The sequence below is a fragment of the Furipterus horrens genome, unplaced genomic scaffold (assembly GCF_987537825.1).
Source record: "Furipterus horrens unplaced genomic scaffold, mFurHor1.1.pri manual_scaffold_8, whole genome shotgun sequence".
Lineage (NCBI taxonomy): Eukaryota > Metazoa > Chordata > Mammalia > Chiroptera > Furipteridae > Furipterus > Furipterus horrens.
The window spans coordinates 89,598,292-89,621,977 of record NW_028327178.1 but is presented as its reverse complement, the minus strand read 5'-3'; the positions used below and the strand labels follow the sequence as shown (position 1 = coordinate 89,621,977).

The following is a 23,686-nucleotide window of genomic DNA, read 5'->3' as shown; positions in this document are numbered from 1 at the left end:
GAATATGAGAAGATGCTCATTGTCACTAATAATCAAAGAAATGCAAATCAAAACTGCAATGAGATACTACTTCATACCTGTCAGAATGGCTATCATCGATAAATCAACAAACAACAAGTGTTGGCAAAGACATGGAGAAAAGGGAACCCTCATATACTGTTGATAGGATTGCAAATTGGTCAGCCACTATGGAAAACAGTATTGAGTTTCCTCAAGAAATTAAAAATAAAGTTGCCTTATGACCCATTGATTCCACTTCTGAGTATATATCTGAAGAAATCTAAAACATTAATTCAAAAGAATATATGCACCCTTATGTTTATTGCAGCATTATTCACTGTAGCCAAAATATGGCAGTAACCCAAGTGCCCATAAATAGATGAGTGGATAAAGAAATGGAATATTACTCAACCATAAAAAAGAATGAAATCTTACCATTTGCAACATCATGGATGGACCTAGAGGGTGTTATGCTAAGTGAAATAAGTCATTCAATGAAAGACAAATACCATATAATTTCACTCATCTGTGAAGTCTAAAGATCAATATAAATGAACAAATAAAACAAAAATAGACTTATAGATACTGAGATCAGACTGATGATTTACAGAGAGGAGGAGGGCTGAGTGACTAGAAGAAAAAGGTGAAGGGATTGAGAAATGCAGATTAGTAGTCACAAAATAGTCCCAGGGATGTAAAGAACAGCATAGGGAATGTAGAAAATAATATTGTAATAACTATGTATGGTACCAAATGGGTACTAGAAATAACAGGTAGGCCACTTTGAAAAATATATGGTTGCATACCTGCAATGACTATAAAATAATATTGAATGTAAACTGTAATTAAAAAAGAAACAAAAATTCTTGTTAGAAAAATCCCATCATCTGAGGCATCTTATTATAGTGTCTATTCAGGTTCTTTATCCATTTTAAAGTTGGAATTTTTTTTTCATTGAATTGTATGAGGTCCTTACGTATTTTGGATATTAGCTCTTTATCAAATATGTGGCTTGCATATATTTTCTCACATTTTATAGGTTGCCTTTTCACTTCTGCTCTGACTTTAATTCAACGTCTAAAACTTTCTTTATTTTTCCAGTGTTATAGTTGCTTACAGTGGGAAGGCTAGTCCAGTTTCATTTGCCTTGTAATGGTGAGATGTGGAAACCCTATCCTAGACTTTGGAAAGAACATTTTCACTCATTTCCTAACTTTCATTCAAAACACTGAACAACACCCATCCATCTTCCACATAATTTATTAGAGTAAAGAGTCAATGTGATGTCCTCTAAAAAAATCATTTTATTCCCATTTTTCAAGGGATAACTACTGAATTCTTCAGACTAAATTTATTGTCTTGACTAGTGAGTGAGTAGTTTCTGATTTTTAGCAATTTAATTATTTTTTTGTTATCTTTCATTTTCTGCCCCTCCACTCATAGAAAGAATTTAAAAAATCCAAAGGCATGTGCTGTCAGGCAGATACTGTTTCTAATCGAGGCCTTATGCCATATTAGATGTGTGGCATAGGAATGTTACATCATCTCTTCAAACTTTCTCATGCTCATCTGTGAAGTAGAAAACACTACCTAACTTCACAGTGTTCTTGTAAGTGTTTGTATCTATACCATAGCATTTAGTACGGAGACCGACACATGATAGATTCATGGTAAATGTGAATTGACATTACTTTTGCCTCATGTTTTTCCCTCCTGTCCTCCATTTATACTTCCCCTTCAGTTTTTCTTCCTCATCTTTTCTTTCATCATTGTATTCTTCTTTTTCTTAGTCCATGATGCCTAGTACAGGGTTACTGTCAGGAGGATAAAGACAAATGTTTTTAAAAATATTCTTTATTTCTTAAATTATGTATTAGTTTTCTCATTATTTGTTTGCTTGCTTGCTTGATTGATCGACTGATTCATTCATTCAAATATGTCTCACACAAAATGCCAACTGGCTTTGATTTGCTCCTTCCGGGGAAGGAGGCTCGCCTTGACATGGTGCTGCTGGCGGTTCTCCCAGATATGTGATGCATGTCATCCTTCTGCCTGGCTGAGTCCAGGTGTGCCTCATCCCTTTTAGTTCACCGGACACAACCCTGGCCCATTTCCTAAACCAATAAAGGCAGGGAGGCACTGTCCTGCTGCAATGATCTGTATTCAGTCCCCTGCTACAGTCTTCCATTCTCTTAGGACATGTCAGTCATGAAGCCTTATTTAATAACCATTTCCATCCTTCTGATCCTGGTTCATAAGACTCCAGGTAATTCAGGCCTCTCTCAAAAGCTCTGGGGTCTTACGTGTGCTGTTGGTATCTTGGTGACTACACATGGTAGGCACTACCCAAGCCTTTCTTATCTCAGCTAACGTGTCGGTGTTAATCCCAAGGTCCATCTCATGTTGATCTCCCTTGGTCTGCTCTGCCAAGACCAATTTAAGACACTGTTGCTTCTGGGATAGTGGAGTGTTGAAGCATGACACAGTTTAGGCAGTGTTGCTATTGGGATGGAAGCTTGATTCATGCATTAGGTGTGAGAGAGCTATAGGAGAAATCAACAGTAGTTTGGAGTTTGAAGAGTGAGTTTGTGGTGGGGATGGTATAAAACCTTAGGGTAATATTGAAAAAAATGAGAAGAGATGTGGAGGAGGTGAGAAATTCGATTCATAAAATTGGGCTGGACTAATGTTTTTATGTAGTTTGGAGAGGGAATGGTATTTTTGTTGAATGGAGCTGAGGGTGGAGTTGGGTAGAACTGAAAGTTAGGGTAGAGTGAAGTTTGTAGCTGGTCTGTGTTTTGGCTTGATGCTGTGAATTAGGATTGAATGGTTTGGCTGGTTTTATGTTTGTGTTAAGTTTTATAATTGAGATTTAGTTGGTTATCAGGAGAGATAGGGCTGGGAGTTAAGAGTTAGAGTTAGATATTTGGTTCAAGTAGGAGTCTTATTCCAGCAGGACATATGTGAGATTTATCTGAGAAGTGGTTGGCTTAGCCTAGGTTTGGGATGACGAAGTTTGAGTAAAACAGTCAAATTTATGACAGCAGAGCTGTGGCGATTGAAATGGGGAGAATGAATGCTGAATGAAAAATATCCAGTATTATTTTCAAATTCGTAAGGGTTTCTTCAGTGTGATTTTCCATGGCACTGAAAAACAGTGATATAACTATAAATAGACAGGATAAATGATATCAGAAGTCTGGAATATCCTCAATGTCTCTGTCAAACCTTGGCATGTACAGAGAAAAATAGGAGTAACCTCAGCCCAGCCCTATGGAAAACCAAAGCTGTTTCTCCTTTTTTGGGATTGAGTTCAGAGTTACTGTGCCTAGTATTTTCTCCTCCCTCTCTTTTTTCTCCTTTCCCATCTTCTTCCTACTTCATATTCTCCTACCCTGCATTTCTCATCCTGTTTTGTCCAGGAAAGCGCAGTTCCCATGTTAGAACAGTGGTAAAAGCCGCAGGTGTGTTTGCAATAAGCAACACAAAAGGGAAGACAGCACTCAATGCTTCAAAGGCTGTACAAAGTGTTGCTTCCTTAATAACTACTGAACACTTACACCGTGCAGAGTTTATGAGCAGAAACTGTTCTGGACAACTTTTCTGGGATGAAGTCATTTTTCCTTTCATTGCCCCAAACATACACATATGAAATTAAACTGTCTGAGAGCCAAGAGTGTGCCTTTTAAATTTATGTATTCCTGGTGTTTAGCTGAGTGCTTTGCACAGAGTAGGGTTTTTGTAAATGTTTATTGAGTGCATGAATTTATAAATGACTTATGCCTAATAAAAACATACAGGTAGGAAGAACCTTAGAAATTGGATTGGAAAGGATCATATTTGGGGTGCACAGGTGGTAGAGAAATCATGTATCACATTGATTTCTGGCTCTGGATGGAGCTGATGGAGTCTAGAGCATATGTATTGGTTTTAAACTTATAATATTTTAATTTGCTCTCTAAAACAAGTCCAATGTGGGAAAATGAACTGGGCAATGTCTGTGGATGAATATGAGAAGGTTAGGGAGGAGCCCATGAGTATTTTCTCAGTTCTTGCAAAGCACCCTTGCTTTGGCCTCACCCCAGACCTCTCATATTAGAATCTCTAGAGACTTGATGCGAGGCTACTTAAAAATCCCCCGGGTTATTAACCCACTCTTTCACAAACAAAACTGAGATTTTTCTATCTGGTGCAAACTCCTCCATTTCCATTTCTCCCATGGGGATACTACTAGGTCCAGAGGTCCAGAGGATCAGAGACAATGCTGGGATTCAAAGGCAGGTCTCCTCTGACTTCACTTTGAAGATGGAGGGATCATCAGAGGTGACATTAACTTGATGTGGCTGTTATAGTTTGTCATGACACAAGGCAGTATAAAGTTAGAACAGCTGCAGAAGTGAGAAGTCATAAATGTCTATGCCCTGGCTGAGCAGCACAGTTGGTTAGAATGTTATCGCCTTACACCAAGGTAGAGGGTCCTTTCCCCAGTCAGTGCACATATAAGAATCAACCAAGGAATGCATAAATAAGTGGAACAACAAAATCAATATTCCTCTTTTTCTCTCTCTCTAAAAATCAAACAATAAAAATTTGCTTAAATGTCTATGGCAAAACCGTTGCTTGTTTGTCTTTGTTTGTTTAGCCACCTGAAGCAGAATCCTCCTGAGATTGTCTTGATCTGCTTTCCATGTGGAAAGAGTGAGGAAAAAGCAGCAGCATGCCTGATCCTTCTTCTCGGTATCTATGTTCCTATCCTTCTTCTGGTGACTACAAAGAGGAAGTCTTGGGTGCCTCAGCTTCCATCCACTGTATTCAGGACAAAAGGAAAACCCTCCCATTCAGATGTCAACCAGAAGAGTGTGCGTGTCACTCTGGGGAGGCCCCGGTGGATCTCCCTTTCCTACAAGTAGACAGGTTCATAAGAGGCAGTTCTCAAAGCAGAGACAGGTTCCATGGTGAGAGTGAGGATTAATGTAGGAAATGCAGTGGCACCATGATGCTGGTGTGTGGATGAAGGGACACCATTGTTGGTCAACCAGCAGGCTGGCTGATGGAGCAGCTCAGAGCCTCCTCTGGACTGGAGTGCCAATTCAGGGGGCAGTTCATATATGCACCAGCACCGAAATGCTGTAGGATGTCTGCTACTGAAGCATTTCTTCTTTCTTTCCCGTTCCATCCTCTGACTTCACTCAAACTTGAAAAATGTTACTTTATCTTGTTCGAAAATTAACAAAATGTTTTGTTGTTGTTGTTTTGTTTTTTGTTTTTGTTTTTTGCCATGCAGGAAATGACATCAAACTTGCTTTGTCTGGTGTTTACTAGTGTGGGTGGGCATTGAAACCTGTCCATGCTTAGCACTGAATACATGGCCTAGCCCAGAGTGAGTGCTGGTAAATGGATGTGGAATAAGGGGATGGGTGGATGGTTGAAAATGTTCTTAAATGCTAAACTATGAATTTTGGACCATCTACTGAAAACTGTAGAAGGCTCAGTGCCTACAGACATCACACAATTTGTTACTTTCTCCTAGAAATTTTATCATACAAAGAGGTAGTGTTACACAGAGGGGAAACAGTACAGGCTTAATATCACATAGACCAGAAATGAATCCTAGCTTGGTCAAGCATGAATATAGACAGAACATGGTCTCTCTTGGAGCCTCAGTGTCTTCATCTAATGAGTGGAGATAACAGTAGGCCTTTGCAAGGATTCAGTGAGATGTTACTTGTAAAATGCTTGGTACATAGAAGATGCTGAGTATATGGTAGTGGTTGTTAGCATTATTTCCTTTCTAATGTCTCCTTTGTCTGTGAAGGTTCCAATGGGTAGTTAATACAATTGATGACTAATATTTATAGAACGCTAAGTCTCAGGAATTGTTTGCTGGGGCATTTTCAGCTGAAGAACCTGTATATACATGGACATATGTGGATGACTGATACATAGCCATTAATACTCCCAGATGAGCTTTAGCCATATACAGGAAGTATGTGTAGAGATTTGTACAGTGAGCACTTACGGTACATGTCTACTCAAGTGTTTCAAAGCACAAAGGCAATGCAGGAGCTCAGATATGTGTGCCCTGCCTCAGAGTAGATCCTGACTGTCTCTGATGAGAATTGTGTGTGTGGAGCACACATCTGTCAGGGGACTTGGGACATGTCTGATAGGTGCTCACAGTGGCAGCCCCTGAAGCCCTGGGACCCCAGGAAAAGACTTTCATGTCAACAACACTGCCTAATATTTGTTTTTTTACTTTTCTGAGCATAATATATATGCTAATATTATCATCAGCAAAATGTTAAGAAGTTGGTTTATATATTATGCCCACTGTGAAGATGGCGCAATGTGGGCCTAAGAACTAAAGTAACTTGCTTAAGGATGAAGAGCTTTAATGACAGAGCCCGGATTTGAACTGAGGTGGTTCTGACTCCAGATCCTGTGCTCTTAATGTTCTTAGGGTTTGTTCTCTTTAAATCATGCGTCCTCATTCCTGTTTTCATTGCTGCATAGAGGCTAAACATGGCTACGTTTTTCTTAGGTGACCTTTTCAGATCCCACTATGGCAAGAGCCAGGAGCCTTGGAATCCATGCCAACTTTACCATGGCACGTGCAGAAACAGCTGCAGAAAAGATGAAATTCAATACTTAACCTGTCTCAACAATCAAAAGTGCTGCCTGAAACTTCCTGTGAAAAAGAACTCCAACTCTGACTCCAACCTGGCAGTTACAAACACTTAAAGCTACTCTGAAATTTGAATATCACTAACCTTACGCCTTCCTGGAGCAATTCCTCCCCATTCTGGAACACCCTCCCCATAAAAATGCATTTCTTCTCCTGCGTATGTCTCTCCTCTGTGGGTAGTCATCATTAGACAAGGAGGGGTAGGCTGGGAGCTGGACAGCCATGAGTTTAGGAAAGGGCACTGGCCAAAAAAAAAGCAAATAGGATGTTAGAATAGCTCAGTAGATGGTGACGGTGCCAAGGAAGGAAGCAGGTGACATTTCTGTTCTGCTTGGTACATGAAGAGGATTGTGATTTATTCTGGAGAATGCAGAGAGACGGTGACAGCTGACTTGAGTCCGGATGACCCAGTGAACATGTAGAGGAGATCACTGAATCCTTGAAGTAAACACTGTAGGATCAGGGCAGGGACAATAGGGTTACCTTTGATATCCAGAGAGCTGTCCTGGTCTGTGTGCCATGATGTGGTGTCCTCAGGAAGAACCAGAACCAGACGGATGGATAAAACAGAGTGTAGAAATCTGTTGGGCAGATGAAAGCAACATTTTCTAAGTGGTAGCGCTATTAGGAAGTGGAATAAACAGGTTTTTCCCTGGGCTGTCTTCCAGTTTTGAGGCTGGAGGACCATTTCTGGATGTGGGACAGAGGTGATGGTGGTCATGGTGTCAGGGATTTGGAACAGAAGCTGGACATTGTAGTTGATAACCTTTAAGATCCTTTCATTCTCGAGAATTCAGGAATATTGTTTTCCCACTCCAAACTTAGTCGCAACTAATATTGGACACGCTATGGAATTTTCATTGCGTTATGAATACTTCTCTTTCATGGCTAATGTCTTATCTCTACCTCTCTTTGCATCCAAACTAATAGAACTAGTGTTCCCAACTAAGCTCTGCAAGTTTCACATTCCTAATTTTGGCTCAGTTAAGAGAAGTCTGGATTTTGTGCTTATTACTTCACTAAAATGGCCCTGGTTTTGCTCACCAATGCCTTCATTGTTGAAAAACTTGAATATTCTTTAGGTTTTCCCATTTACTTTGCCTCTAGCTACTATTTCCCCTGCATTGCCCTCAAGCCTTCCTTGAAACATTGTTTGCCTTCACTTCTGGTCTCTGGGTGTCTTTTATTAGTTCCTTTTGGGGTTTCTTCTTTGCCACCTACCCCATGATATTTGTCATCTTCCTTATTTTCTTTTTCTCTTATTTTCACCATAGACATTCTACCAGCATTTCTCATTATTAGATAAATAACAATCTCAGACCAAACAATGGACTAGAGGTCATGCACTCAATGAAAAATTAATACAGTGGGATTTTAATTTTCATGGAACTTACAGGTCTGATGGGAAAATTTAATAATGTTTATATCTTTGTGATTCACTGATATTCAGATGTGTTTGTCAGACAGGGGACAGGGATCTGGCAGAAGCCAGCTTGCAAGGAGAGTAGCAGAAATTTTCTGGCATAAGCAGCATGATTAGACACACAGTTTAATATTTGGAAGAAAGTGATGGTCCTGGGTTCAGCATTGTAGTTGAAATATATAATATGTCTAGACTTTCCACTTCAGCAGTATTTGTAGAGTGAAGGTGGTTGTAAAGCAGATTCCCACTTCCCTGGTTCCTACATGTCTTAGAGAAAGAAACATGACCATGGGGACGCAAGGGTTTGTCCCCTGCTCCTCACCACTGCTCAGAAGCTGTGTGATCTTGGGCTAGTTCTGTATTTACATATTCAACTCAGACTAGGTCCAGACTCACATATTAAATTATAAATTCGTTATGTCCTCCTGGATTTCTTAGCCATTTTAGGCTCAAAATGTCCTAAGCTGAATTCTAAATTTGTCTGCCTGGCTGGAAACCTTTGTCTTCCGGTGTCAGTAATTGACGTTTACAATTTGTTCTGTTGCTCAATTCGGAAACTTGGGAGTGAGTCATTCTTGACACACTCTACCCCCCACCATTCATCTCAAGCCACCATGTCTAAGCCATTAAAATGTGCTTTTAGTTCTAACTTGTAAACTGATTTCAATTTAATGATGAAATCAGCCTTTGCACAATTGTAAATAGAGGATCGACTATTATTAAAGTGAAAAATCTCAACTAATTAAGAAACCTTTCATGATTTTTATTTCCTTGAATGTACACTTGGACTCCTTTAGGAATCTTCAATATCATATTCCCTTTCTTCTTCTCAAAAGTAATGTGATTTCCTTTGTTTTCAAATGCATATTTGTGTATCTTTATTTTGTTATAAGGACTCCCATTAAATAATGGTTTTGAAGTTTGCTATTTGATAAGGTCCCCGTCATTCTCATCAATATCAGTTTCTGTCATATTTTCCTTCTCGAGTTTCACTTTTTCCACTGCTTATCAACACAAATCTTAAAGGGATTTTGTTTGTTTGTTTTGTTTTTTTAGGTATATTAAGTTATAAAAGAAAACGTGTAATTTCGATGTGTTAAACAGTGGGGTGAAGTGATTCCCATCCTCTAGCTGGTGGGCATTCTCCTCCTTCCTTCCTGAAACACAGTTCTGAGGAACAGCAAACACTTATTTAAAATTTTGGAGTCTGGCCATTCTTGTGTAGCAGTTTGGCACAGTTTCTAAGATCTTAAGAAGAATGGAGGTGGGGGACACAATGTGTACTGAATTCACACATGGTCTGACTTTCAGATCCTCCTCCATTACCTCCTTTCTGTGGCCTGAGATGGCCAGGCTCCCCACCTGAGCTCAGAAACACTTTGTTTTTCAGATAGGGATTATAAAAAGTATTTTTTGCCTGTCTGTTAACCCTTACTGCCTATACCTGAGAAAAATCAGGTCTACTGTTTTGTGGGTTATACCCTACTCTGTGAGATCTCCAGTCAAATGGCCAAGAAGAAAGTCCCATCTCTGTTTAGCTTATTTTAAACTATTATAGTATCCCTTAGTATAATTTGGAATTGGTGACCAGAGACTCAGAGAAGGAAAACTCTGACTCCAAAAAACCTCCGCTGCCTTGCGGCATACCTCTTCAGGGGAAAGGCTAAGGGAGTAAACCCCGACAGAAAATCCGGAGCCGGAGTCCCTAAGGCGGTTTGACGTTGTAGTCAACACCGGCAACTCCTGCGGCGCACCTGAAGCCAAGCTGTATTGACTCCGTCTTTCCCTTGGACCCTTCAGCTGCGAAGAGAGGGGGGGTCTGCTGCATGGGCAACAGCAGACCCTCCATATCGCCCTGCCCAGGCTCTGTAGCTTCAGCTCCACTGGAGAGGACACTCCAGCGTCATCGCAAGATGTCGATTCAACACGGGAGGAGACAGATACCGTGTCACTCCCGAGTCGGACTGCACAACCATTCTCGGCGGTGCAGATGGACACTTGAGAAGCTACACCATCGTCTCTCGAGACGGACGGCTGCCAATGAAAAATGACCAGAGACTACCTTCAAACCAGTGTTGTTTCCCTGCTTTATTGTGAGGGCAGGATGATCCAAAATATCTAAGAGAAAAACTTGGAAATCTCCCACTTTGGCCAGAAATCAGCTATAATGTTTGTGGGAAGAAGAGACTTACAAAAGGAAATCAAAATTCTAAATTCTCTTCATTACAATTATGTCTATGAGAAGTTGAAAAAAATATTAATGAACCTCAAAGGGAAAAAAAGCCTCTCATAAGCCTTTTAAGATACACATAGACAAACTTGACCAAACAAACCCCTAAAACATTGGCATTTGTTTTCAGGTTTAAAAACCAACTTATTTTCAGAGCTTCTATATACTCTACAGAAAGATTCCAAAAACTCTATTAAATTGCCTCAATACAACATTAAGCCCTCAAAGCATTCTTACTATAATTTCTTAGTGTTTAAAAGAACATATCCCTTTAGAAATGATGGTAGATGCTATTCCATTCAGATTAAATACACCAAAGACTTCACCAGATTCTATTTTATAGAAATAACTTCCCTGCTGTCCAAGTATAATAGATCAAAAGAGAGAAATCTCTCCTCAGACTATGTTTAGGATTACAAAGGACAAATGTATAAAGGAATTGATTGGTGCAAAAGTAATGTCCGACTTTTTTAAAAGAAAGTTTTAGATAGTATTTATTAAATTTGTGCCTCTTCTTATAATTTTTTGATGTCACAGTGACTAATTTATACCTTATTTTTTCAGATTATCGAAGTATTATTCATAATTGTCTGCAATATTTGCACCCATGTTCGTCCCACCTAAAGACCGCTTTATAAATGTTTTACTCTCTGAGTTTCTTAAACGTGCCAATGCAAGTACAGCAGCAAAGTCTATTCAGAGAGCCTGTGGGAATAATGCAGTGATTGAAAGAGGTTGCAGGAGGTGATTTTCCCATTTCTGAAGTGGGGATTTCAGTTTGAAAACTGAGCCAAAAGAGGGTCGTCAAAAAAACCTTGATTCCAAAGTGTTGGAGGCTGTTGTCACAGAAAACCCCACCATTACCTCTAGGGAACTTGCAGAACAATGTAACGTAGCCCATACAACCGTGCTATGCCAACTGAAAAGGACTGGAAAGGTTTCAGTAGTTGGAAAATGAGTCCTACATGAACTGTCTCCAGAGAATCTGCAGCAGTCTGTTGCTTGTTGTGAATCATTGCTTTCGTGACACCTTCAGGCACCATTTTTAGGTAGGCTTGTTACAGGTGCTGAGAAGTGGATCCTTTACCATAACGTTAAATGCCGCCAATCATGGATCAGTCAAGGAGGAAGAAGAGTTCAACAACCAAGAGGAGGCCTTCACTCAAAGATCATGCTGAGTGTATGGTGGGATATGGAAGGAATTGTCCATTACGAACTGTTAGACAACAATCGAACAATTACTGCTAATCTTTACTGTGAAAAACTTCGTCATTTGAAAGCAGCTTTGAACCTAAAGCGACCCTCCTTAGTCAACAGAAAGGGTCTCATCTTCCATCACGATAATGCTCGTCCTCACACAGCTCAACTCACCAAAAATTTCTTGAAAGAGCTTGGTTGGGAAATATTGCTTCATCCTCCATATTCTCCTGACCTTGCTCCTTCTGATTATCACTTGTTTCAGGGACTACAGAACCATTTTGATGGTCTTAGGTCAACATCAAGAGAAGAGGTTGAAAATGGGTTGGATTCATATTTTGCTTCAAAAACTAAAGAATTTTACAAGTGTGGCATTTATAAGTTAGTTAACAGATGGAATAAGGTTCTAGAAAGCAAAGGAGGGTATGTTAATGAATCAATATTTTCATACTCATGGGCTTTTTCATTTTTAAAATAGACCATTTTTAAAATGCACCAACCTTATATTTTAAACAAAACTGAATCTAGAAGGAGGCACTGAATAGGTGCTAACATTAAATACAAATAATGAGCAATTCTGTGTTAACATGTAAGGTAGTCTCTATTATATAGATAAATGGTCGTTTTCCTTTCAAAGACAAAACAAAACAAGCACCACCTCCAAACAAATACATTGTGGAGCATTCCACATGCATTAAGTTTTTTGAAATAAAATTATGTTTAGGAAGGCCCAGTATCAACAAGCTGTTAAGAAAAATTACCAAAAAATTACCAGTGGCTTGCTGGGCATGATCTGGTAGATTCTGTGGAATTATAATTCTATTAGCAGTGTCTACCTTTGAATAATTTTTCACCAACTAGTCTATTTTGAACTGTTGTATGGTAGAGGTTAACTTACACAAAACTGATATCATTGCAAAAATTCACTTCTGAATCATGAAAACTATTCCTATATATATCAATGCAAAGGGACAAGCTACAATTGGACACACTTGATTTCTGTTTGGTGGGAAATATAACCCTGAATATTGTAGTTTATTGCCCTTTAGGATGTTAAACAGGTTTATATCTATTTGCAAATTGATTTCAGAATTTTTTGACTGATAATATTCATCACTGTTCTTCTGAATCACTCTTGACATCTTACTGGTTTCTTCATTATTGATGAGTTTAATGAAATCATTGACATTTGTTTATTTAATATTACATGCATCTGGTTTGTAACTTTAAAACTTCATATCATGCTTTATACTTTATCACAATAAAGACATATGATAAAGGTGTGAAATGCATGGAATTTGTATTTGTGGTTTGTGGATTACATTTTTGCCAGAAAAGCAGAGTAATACTAAATGTCTTAATATGAAACAAAATTATATAAATTACACTAATAATATATATATTATAGTAAAGTTGCCTCCTGGCTGGTTTGGCTCAGTGGATTGAGCGTCGGCCTGCGAGCTAAGTGTCGCTGGTTCGATCTTCCAGTCAGGGCACACCAGAGAAGGAAAACTTTGACTCCAAAAAACCTCCACTGCCTTGCGGCATACCTCTTCAGGGGAAAGGCTAAGGAGAAGGGAAACTCTGACTCCAAACCTCCGCTGCCTTGCGGCATACCTCCTCAGGGGAAAGGCTAAGGGAGTAAACCCCGACAGAAAATCCGGAGCCGGAGTCCCTAAGGCAGTTTGACGTTGTAGTCAACACCGGCAACTCCTGCGGCGTACCTGAAGCCAAGCTGTATTGACTCTGTCTTTCCCCTTGGATCCTTCAGCTGCGAAGAGAGGGGGGGTCTGCTGCATGGGCAACAGCTGGCCCTCCATATCACCCTGCCCAGGCTTTGTAGCTTCACTGGAGAGGACACTCCAGCGTCATCGCAAGATGTCGACTCAACACGGGAGGAGACAGATACCGGTTATAAGCTCATCCGATTGGCGAAGGAAACGAGCACCAGGGGTCTCCTCTGACGGTGGGAGAGGTCATCGCACCTCACTGGACAGCTACCGCCCGCCTCAAGCTGGGCAGCCCCCAGTCAATTAGGTGCCGTCTCGCCATGGCTCGCCTGCCCCACTGGGTGCGTGGGGATCAGAGAGGCGTCTCTTGAAAAGTGGGCCACAAAACACTCGCACCAGGCAATTCCAAGCAAACAACAAGAAAGAAGCCTCCAGCTCTTCGCCTCGCTAGCTGGAATATCAGGACCATGTGTCCCAGACTTACTGCAGACCTTCCGTGGATCAATGGTGCCAGGAAAACCGCCGTCATCGACAGGGAACTGGCACGACTAAACATCGACATTGCGGCTCTACAGGAGACCCGGTTGGCCGACAACGGAACTATCAGAGAAACCAACTACACCTTCTACTGGCAAGGGAAGTCTCCGGACCAACCAAGACAGCACGGTGTTGGGTTCGCTGTGAAGAACACGCTTGTTAACTCCATAGAGCCACCCACAGGAGACACAGAGAGATTACTTACCCTCCGATTGTCAACAACTTTCGGCCCAGTCAGCATTCTTAGCGCGTATGCCCCAACCCTCTGCGCCACCACCGAAGAGAAAGAACAGTTCTACCATGCACTGGACGAAGCGTTATCCAAGATCCCCAGAAGTAACGCTCTTTATCTCCTTGGAGACTTCAACGCAAGAGTAGGAGCCGACCACATGGCCTGGCCCACCTGCCTCGGAAACTTTGGGAGAGGTAAGATCAATGAGAATGGTCAGCGACTGCTTGAGCTTTCGTGTCACCACGGCCTGTGCGTGACAAACACATTCTTCAAGTGCAAAGAGATCCACCAGGTGTCATGGAGGCACCCCCGCTCCCGCCACTGGCACCAGCTTGACCTCGTCATCACCAGAAGAACGGATATTGGCAGCACCCTCCTCACCCGCAGCTACCACAGTGCAGACTGCGACACGGACCATGCCCTCGTGGTAAGCAAGGTGCGCATAATGCCGAAGAGGTTGCACCACTCCAAGATGAAGGGTCGCCCACGCATCAACACCAGTTGTGCCAGCAACCCAGTTAAGACCCAGCAATTCATCAACAGGATGGAAGATGCACTCGGCGAGGGAATGGCGGCAGACGACATTATCGAATCCAATTGGCCACGTCTCCGCGACGCCATATACAACTCCGCCATTATTGCTTACGGGAAGAAAGAGCGGAAGAACGCTGACTGGTACGAGGCTCACTGGGAAGAAATGGAACCCGTGATCGAGGCTAAGAGGAAGGCCCTACTGGCTTACAAGGCCACGCCCACTCCCAGTACACTTCAAGCTCTACGGGCTGCCAGGAACAAAGTCCAGAAGACCGCCCGCCACTGTGCCAACACCTATTGGCTAAACCTGTGCAGAAGCATCCAGGAAGCCGCCGATATAGGCAACGCACGAGGAATGTATGAGGGTATCAAGAAGGCAACAGGCCCAATCCCCTCCAAGATCGCCCCCCTTAAGTCCAAGACAGGTGAGGTCATCACTGACAAGGAACAGCAAATGTGGCGGTGGACCGAGCACTACCTCGAGCTGTACGCAACAAGGAACACCGTAACAGACACTGCTCTTAACGCCATCCCAGACCTACCAGTCATGGAGGAGCTAGACACCCCACCTACTGCGGCAGAGCTCGGCAAAGCCATCAACCGCCTCGCTTGTGGGAAAGCACCAGGAAGCGACGGAATCCCTCCAGAAATCCTAAAGAGCGGGAAACCAGTCCTGCTATAGCCGCTCCACCATCTACTCTGTCTCTGCTGGAAGGAGGGTTACATCCCTCAGGATATGAGAGATGCCAACATTATCACCATGTACAAGAACAAAGGAGACCGCAGCGACTGCAACAACTACTGGGGCATCTCTCTCCTCAGCGTCGTCGGCAAAGTATTCGCCCAGGTCGCTCTTGCCCGCCTGCAGACCCTTGCTTCCCGCGTCTACCCAGAGTCCCAGTGTGGCTTCAGAGCTGGCCGATCAACAGTGGACATGATCTTCTCCCTACGCCAGCTGCAGGAGAAGTGTCACGAGCAGCATAAACCACTCTACCTCGCCTTTATCGACCTCACGAAGGCGTTTGATCTGGTCAGTCGAAGCGGACTCTTCAACTTGCTACGGAAGATTGGCTGTCCACCACATCTGCTTGCTGTGGTCATGTCCTTTCACGACAACATGCACAGCACGGTGTCCTACAACGGCGCAACCTCTGAGGCCTTCCCAGTCAGCAGCGGAGTAAAGCAGGGCTGCGGTCCTCGTGCCTACGCTGTTTGGAATCTTCTTCTCCATGCTTCTCCAATACGCCTTTAAGGACTGCAGCGAGGGTGTCTTCATTCACACCAGATCTGATGGCAAGCTCTACAACCTGGCCCGTCTACGAGCCAAGACCAAAGTCAAAGAGGTGCTCATCCGTGAGATGCTCTTCGCCGACGACGCAGCCTTGACATCACACTCCGAAGAGGGACTCCAGCAGCTAGTCACTTGCCTTTCCCACGCATGCAAGGAGTTCGGACTAGCCATCAGCCTGACGAAGACGAATGTTATGGCTCAAGGCATGGGGACTCCCCCATGCATCACCATCGACGGATACACCCTGGAGGTTGTCAACGACTTCACTTACCTTGGGTCCACCATCTCGAGCTCTCTGTCAGTTGACTTGGAGGTCAACCGGAGAATCGCCAGGGCAGCCACAGTTATGGCCAAACTGAACCGGCGAGTGTGGAACAATTCCAGCCTCACCGAGAAAACCAGACTGCGCATCTACCAAGCCTGCGTACTCAGCACTCTCCTCTATGGCAGCGAGACGTGGACCACCTACGCAAGGCACGAAAGGAAACTCAACAGCTTCCACATGAGGTGCCTGCGACGCGTCCTGCATGTCGCCTGGCAGGATAAGGTTCCCAACACCGAGGTGCTGAAGCGAGCCAACATGAGCAGTTTGCATGCAGTTCTTAGTGAGAGACGCCTCAGGTGGCTCGGCCATGTCAAAAGAATGGATGCAGGCCGTATTCCCAAAGACCTCCTCTACGGCGAGCTAGCAGAAGGCCAGAGGATGACAGGGCGCCCAAAACTGCAGTTCAAAGACATCTGCAAAAAGGACATGACACAATGCTCCATCAATCTCAACACATGGGAAGTTCAAGCAGACGACCGCCTAGCCTGGAGGCTCGCGGTCAGGCAAGGTACGTCACGCGCAGAGGCTGCGCGCAACGAGGAGGCGGTCCAGAAAAGATCGAGGCGGAAGCAGCGTCAACAGCAGCAACAACAGCCATCTGCCTTCACCTGTAACAAGTGCGGCAGGGATTGTCACTCCCGAGTCGGACTGCACAGCCATTCTCGGCGGTGCAGATAGGCTCTCAAGAAGCTACGCCATCGTCTCTCGATACGGACGGCTGCCGATGATGACGATGATGATATAGTAAAGTTGTAAAATCATAGAGATAAACTTAATTTTGGTCCGATACAACCAAGCTACTGATAAATAACTGACAAAGTATTTGGGTCTCAGATCAGGGTCTCCCCCTGAGATGAGACCACTCTATTGTCAATACAGTCAAATTTAACAGTCTTATTTAATGATAGAATTTCCTGTTTTTAAAAAGAAATTCTTGGACTTCCAGCCAAGATGGAGGCCTAGACAGACTCGCTGTGTCTCCCTCCACAACTAAGAAGGAATACAACTACCTCAAAACTAGAAACAACCAGAAGTTCCAAAAAATCAAACTGCATGGAAGTCCAGCAAACAAAGATATAAAGAAGAAATACTCATCCCGACAGGTAAGAGGGGCGAAGCAGGAGCACAGAGGACTCGGCGTGGTGGTGGCAGCAGTGGCGGCGGCAGCAGCAGGCCGGTGGAAAGCGCAGTCACATGTTTTAAAAAGTCGGGAGGGACACCTGGGGAGCATTATCAGCTCCTTACCAGATTGCACAGCTCACAGTCCCAGCACTGGGGAAAATAAAGCCTCATTGCTTCTGACTGTGCAAATCAGAGGGGGTTGGGGCGGAGTAAGAAACTGCTGGTCTCTCAGCAGAGTCCCCTTGTTTAAAGAGCCCCATGGTCCTAGAATGTTCACAGAAGCCCCACTCTGAATAAAACAGCCAGGGCAACAGCTAGAGAGGCGCCAGTCCCATAGGAAAGTGGGAGAAATGCCTGGAAAAGGGGCGAGTGCTGAGCAAGCTCCATTGTTCCCTCTCAGACCCCGCCCCCACATACAGCACCACAGCGAGGTAAAATGGGTTGCTCTGTACTGACGAATACCTAATGGCACTTTTAAGGCCTTACTCCTAAAGGCTGGTTCTGTCAATGGAATATAAACAAAAATAAAATATGCCACTTTAAGTCTTTGCTCCTGAAAGCTTCATCCTCCATATTGTGCAACTGGAAGCAAGTACTTAAAGATGATACAGCTACAAAATGGGAAGAATCAAGATACCTGTGTCATCCCTTGGAATCACCACCTTGAGTCTTCCAGCAGTCACCTGACCAGCAAAAAAGTGTGATGTGAGCAAGAAACTTATTTTTTGAACCAATGAGATTTTCTGTTATTGTTGTTGCAACTAGTATTAATCATCCTAATCCATGTACTTTAAATGACCCATGGAGAAAATTCTAGGCATCCCAATCAAGGACAGAGAAATCCTTCCTCATCATCTAGCCCACTCTAGATTCCTGGTGTTCTATTTACATTTATAATCATGTTCTAATGATGTGTTAGATCACCTTCATTTATAATTTCCTGTAGGTGTTATCTATTAGATAGGAGGATGCACAGGGACTGGTTGGTGAATTTTCCTGAGGGATAATGAAGTTGTTTGGGGCAGCCTGTGAACATTCTTGTTATTTTTTTTCTCTTAATAAATTTTTCAGTATTTTCTACAGGTTTTATAACTGTTACAGCTAGTTTTCTGTCTCTAGTGCCTGAATAACAGAAGAAAAACAACATTGACTCAAGGTTATCAGTAATCCAATCATAATAATAAATGTAATAATATAATAATAAATGTAAAGAATGATATGAATACAGGTTTTTTCCATCCTTGGTTAAATTTATTCCTAGGTATTTAATTTTCTGATACAATTGTAAATGGGATAGTTCTTAATTTCCCTTTCTGATAGTCCATTGTTGGTGTATTAAAATGCGACCAATTTCTAAAGATTTATTTTGTATCCTGCTACTTTGTAGAATTTATTCAGTTCTAATAGTTTTCTGGTGGAATCTTTAGGGTTCTCTGTAAACAGCATCATGTCACCTGCAAATAATGCCAGTTTTACTTCTTCTTTTCTAATTTGGATGTCTTTTATTTCTTGCTGTCTGATTGCTGTGTCTAGGACTTCCAGTACTGTGTTGAATAAGAGTGGTGAGAGTGGGCATCCCTGTTTTGTTCCTGATATTAAGGGAAATGCTTTTAGTTTTTCCCCATTGAGTATGATGTTAGCTGTGGGTCTGTCATATATGGTCTTCATTATTTTGAGATATGTTCCCTCTACTCCCACTTTGCTGGGAAGTTTTTTTATTTTATTTTTATCATAAATGGGTTCTGTCCCTATGTTCATTGCATCATTGTTCATGGTGGCCAAGACATGAAGACAACCAAGGTGCATGAAATACTACTCAGCCATAAGAAAAGATGAAATACCGCCTTTTGCGACAACACGGATGGGCCTTGAGAATATTATGCAAAGTGAAATAAGCCAGTCAGAAAAGGCTAAGAACCATATGATAAAACTGAGGCTCAGAGACACAGAGAGACATCAGTATGGTGGACACCAGAGGGAAAGGTTTGGGGGTGGTAGAAGATGATTTGACTATGGGTGGTGGGTACATAATGCAACATACAGATCGTGTACAGTATCACAATAATGTGCACTTGAAACCTATATGACCCTCCTAACCAATGTCATCCCAATAAATTTAGTAAATATAAATAAAGAAATGGGTGCTGGATTTTTATCAAACATTTTTACTTCTGCATCTATTGATATGGTCAAATGATTTTTATCCTTCATTTTGTTTATGTGGCATATCACATTAATTTATTTGTGGATATGGAACCAACCTTGCATCTCAGGAATAAAACCCACCTGGTCACAGTTTATGATCTTTTTAAGGTATTGCTGAATTTGGTTCGCTAATGTTTTGTTGAGGATTTTTGCACCTATGTTCATCATGAATATTGGCCTATAATTTTATTTTCTATGTAGTGTCTTTATCTGGTTTTAGAATTAGAATAATGCTGGCCTTGTAAAATAAGCTTGGGAGTCTTCCCACCTTTTGAATTTTTTTAAACTTGTAATCTTTATTCTTAATTTTGTAATATGTTTATTCTAAGGTGCTTAAGCAAACTCTCATTTGACTATGAGAATTTGTTCAAATTTGCTAAAGGAACTATGATGATAAAATTATAGAGCTGGTTGGGAAGACTACCTAACACAACTTTTAATAAAATTTTTAGGTTTCAATTCTACTAACCCAGAAGATAGGGCTAAAAGCCTATTCATAATCATATCATTCCAAAATCAGTAATTATTACCAGAAACTATTAACATGGGGAAGGAAAGAGATAAATAAGATAGTCTGTGCTGATAAATAGACAGGTTTAATGATACATTGCTTTTCACACAGAGGGCAGAAGACTTTAAACTATAGTCCAGGTGTACACAACTATGGAACACAGACAAATGAGCCAGGTTAAAAATAAAATGGCTTCTTATAACTACGCTGTAAATATCATGGCTCTTCTTCCACCCAAAATGACCCTCATCTCACATGAAAACAGTTAAGGCAGGGGAATCAGAATCCTAGCTTTGTGGCCAAAAGTAAAAACCAAAGGAAAAATAACAATTTAGTGGTTCATTGATGAAAACAGGGAATCTGGTGCCCCTCGTTGTGCTGCTTTGCTCTTCTTACTCTTGCTCTTTTTGTCCCTCTTCTTCAGCCTCCGTGTTAGCTCTCAGCAGGTTCGAGTAAGCCATCTGAAACTTATTCACTTCTTTGGAGCTTACCACTGTGCTGATTTTCTTTTTCCCGTCAGTAGCTCTTAACAGACACTTGTTGTCTGAGGGCTCAAAGCCCTCCACAGAACCCTTCCATGGAATAGGTTTAGTTCGTCCATCATACTTCTTCAGGGTGATGAACACACTGCTCCGGCAACCAGCTCTTCTGGCAGAGCCGGGTCAGCTCCATCAGGAACAGCTCAGTCTCCAGCAAAACCATCCTGGGTCCACGGGCTCTGCTCCCTCAACACAACACCCAAACAAATTTTTTGTTCTTCTTTGAATGTTTGGTAAAATTCCCCTGCGAAGCCATCTGGCCCAGGACATTTGTTCACTGGAAGTTTTTTGATTACTGCTTCAATTTCATTAGTTATAATCAGTCTGTACAGACTTTCTGTTTCTTTTTGATTCAGTTTTGGGAGATTGTATGTTTCTGGGAATTTATTAATTTCTCCCAGATTATTCAATTTGTTGGCATATAGTTATTCATAATATTTTCCTGTAATCCTTTGTATTTCTGTAGTGTCAGTAGTTACTTCTCTTTCATTTCTGATTTCACTTATTTGGGTCCTCTCTATTTTTTTTCTTCCTGAATCTGGTTGAAGGTTTATTAATCTTGTTCATCTTTTCAAAGAACCAGCCCTTAGTTTCATTTTGTATTGTTTTATTAGACTCTATTTTATTTATTTCTGCTCTGATCTTTATTATTTCTTTTCTTTATACTTTTGAGCTTTGTTGGTTTTTCTTATTCTAATTCCTTTAAGTGTAAGGTTGTATTGTTTATTTGGGATTTTTCTTGTTTCTTGCGGTAGGCCTGTAATTCTGTGAATTTCCTTCTTAGGACTGCTTTCACTGTGTCCCATAGATATTGGGTCATTGTGTTTTCATTTTCATTTGTCTTAGTGTATCTTTTGACATTTTTCTTGATCTCATTGTTAACCCATTCATGTTATATAGCTTCCATGTGTTTGTTTGTTTGTTTTTCAGTTTTTTTCCTGTGATTGATTTCTGGTTTCATGCCATTATGGTCAGAGAAGACGCTTGATATCATTTCAATCTTCTTAAATTTATTGAACTTGTTTTGTGTCCTTACAGGTAGTCTATCCTAGAAAATGTTCCATGTCCACTTGAAAAGAATGTATATTTTGCTGCTTTGAGGTGAAATGCTTTGAAGATATCAATTAAATCCATCTGATCTATTGTGTCATTTAAGGCCACTGTTTCCTTGTTGATTTTCTGTCCAGATGATCTAAACATTGATATCAGTGTGTGGTGTTAAAATCCCCTATGGTGATCTTCCCCCTTATGTCCATCAAGATTTGCTTTATAGCCCTGGCTGGCTAGCTCAGTTGGCTGAGTGTTTGTTCAGTATACCAAAATGTCAGGGCACATACATAGATTGTGGGTTTGATTCCTTATTGGGATGTATATGGTATGGGAGGCAACTGATTGATATTCCTCTCTCATGTTGATGTCCCTCCCCTCTGCCCCTCCAATATATATATACCTGGCTGGTGTGGCTCAGTTGGTTGGAGCATCATTCTGTGACTGAGGGGTTGCAGGTTTAATTGCCAGTTAGGGCACATGCCTGGACTATAGAGTTGATCCCAGGTCTGGGCATATGCAATCCCCAGTTTGGGCATGTATGGGGTACAACCAATCTTCTCTTTAAAAAAAAAAAAAAAGATTTGCTTTATATATTTAGGTGCTCCTATATTGGGTGCATAAATCTTTACAAGGGTGTATCCTCTTATTGAATTGACCCTTTTAATCACTATGTAGTGTCCTTCTTTGTCTTTGATTGTAGCCTTTGTTTTAAAGTCTATTTTGTATGCTATAAGTATGGCTACCCCATATATTTTTCATTTCCAATTGCATGAAATATTTTTTCCATCTCTTTACTTTTAGTCTGTGTGTATCTTTCATTGTAAGGTGTGTCTCTTGTAGATAGCATATATATGGGTCTTGTTTTCTTATCCATTCCTCTACTTAATGTCTTCTGATTAGAGTATTAAAGCCATTTACATTTAAAGTTATTATTATTACCATTTTATTCTCTATGATTATGTTTCTCATTTTTAAAAAAATTTTTTTTCTTCTTCTTCTTAAGGAGAACCTTTAACATTTCTTGTAATACTAGTTTGGTGATAATAAACTCCTTTAGCTTTTTCTTGTCTGGGAAGCTCTTTGACCTTGCTGGGTAAAGTGGTCTTGGTTGTAGGTCCTTTCTTTTCATCGCTTTGAGAATTCCATGCCAATCCCATCTGGCCTGAAATGTTTCTGTTGAGAAATCAGCTGAAAGTCTTATGGGAACTCCCTTGTAGGTAACTAACTGTCTCTTACTGCTTTTAAGATTTCCCTCTTTGTTTTTAACATTTGCCATTTTAATTATGATGTGTCTTGGTGTGAGCTTCTTTGGGTTCATCTTGTTTGGGACTCTGCACTTTCTGGACTTGTGTGTCTTTTTCCTTCACTAGATTAAGAAAGTTTTCAGTCATTATTTCTTCAAACAGGTTCTCAATCCCTTGCTCTCTCTCTTCTCTTTCTGGTACACCCATGATGTGAATGTTGTTACGTGTCATATTATCCCAAAGATCCCTTAAAGTATCCTCATTTTCAAAATTATTTTTTCTTTTTGCTGCTCTAATTGGGTGTTTTCTGCTACTTTGTCTTTCACATTGCAGATTCAGTTCTCTGCTTTACCTAACCTATTGTTTATTTCTTCTAGTGTATTCTTCATTTCAGATATTGTAGTCTTCATTTCTGACTGGTTCTTTTTTATGGTATCTGTGTTCTTTTTCATGCCCACTGTATCTTTGCTTAAGTTCTCACTGATTTCATCCATTCTTCACCTAAGTTCCTTGAACATCCTTATAACTTTTTTTTTTTAACTCTATATCTGGTAAGTTGCTTGTCTCCATTTCATTTTGCTCTTTTTCTGGGTATTTATTCTGTTCTTGTGTTTGTTTTATGTATTAAGTAGATCTGCTATGTCTCCCAGTCTTGGTAGGGTGGCCTTATGTAGTAATTGTCCGGTGGGACCCAGTGGCACTGTCTCCTTAATTACCTGTGCTCGATGCTCCATTAATATCCTTTTGTGGGTTATGTGATCCCTTCTGTTGTGATTGAGTCTTGATTGTTATTGGCTCCTTCATATACTGGGTCAATGCTTAGGCTGTCTG

General features: G+C 41.3%; 1 protein-coding gene and 1 pseudogene across 1 annotated transcript; one reads left to right on the top strand and one right to left on the bottom strand.

Moving 5' to 3' along the window:
• The first annotated feature begins 2,199 nt into the window (after positions 1-2,199).
• On the top strand, positions 2,200-6,759 carry DEFB116 (defensin beta 116). Its single transcript, XM_090285254.1, is given in 2 exon segments — positions 2,200-2,266; positions 6,542-6,759. Coding segments are annotated over 2 exon segments (285 nt in total).
• Positions 6,760-7,040: 281 nt separating this feature from the next.
• LOC150003383 (uncharacterized) lies at positions 7,041-20,724 on the bottom strand (annotated as a pseudogene).
• Positions 20,725-23,686: the final 2,962 nt, after the last annotated feature.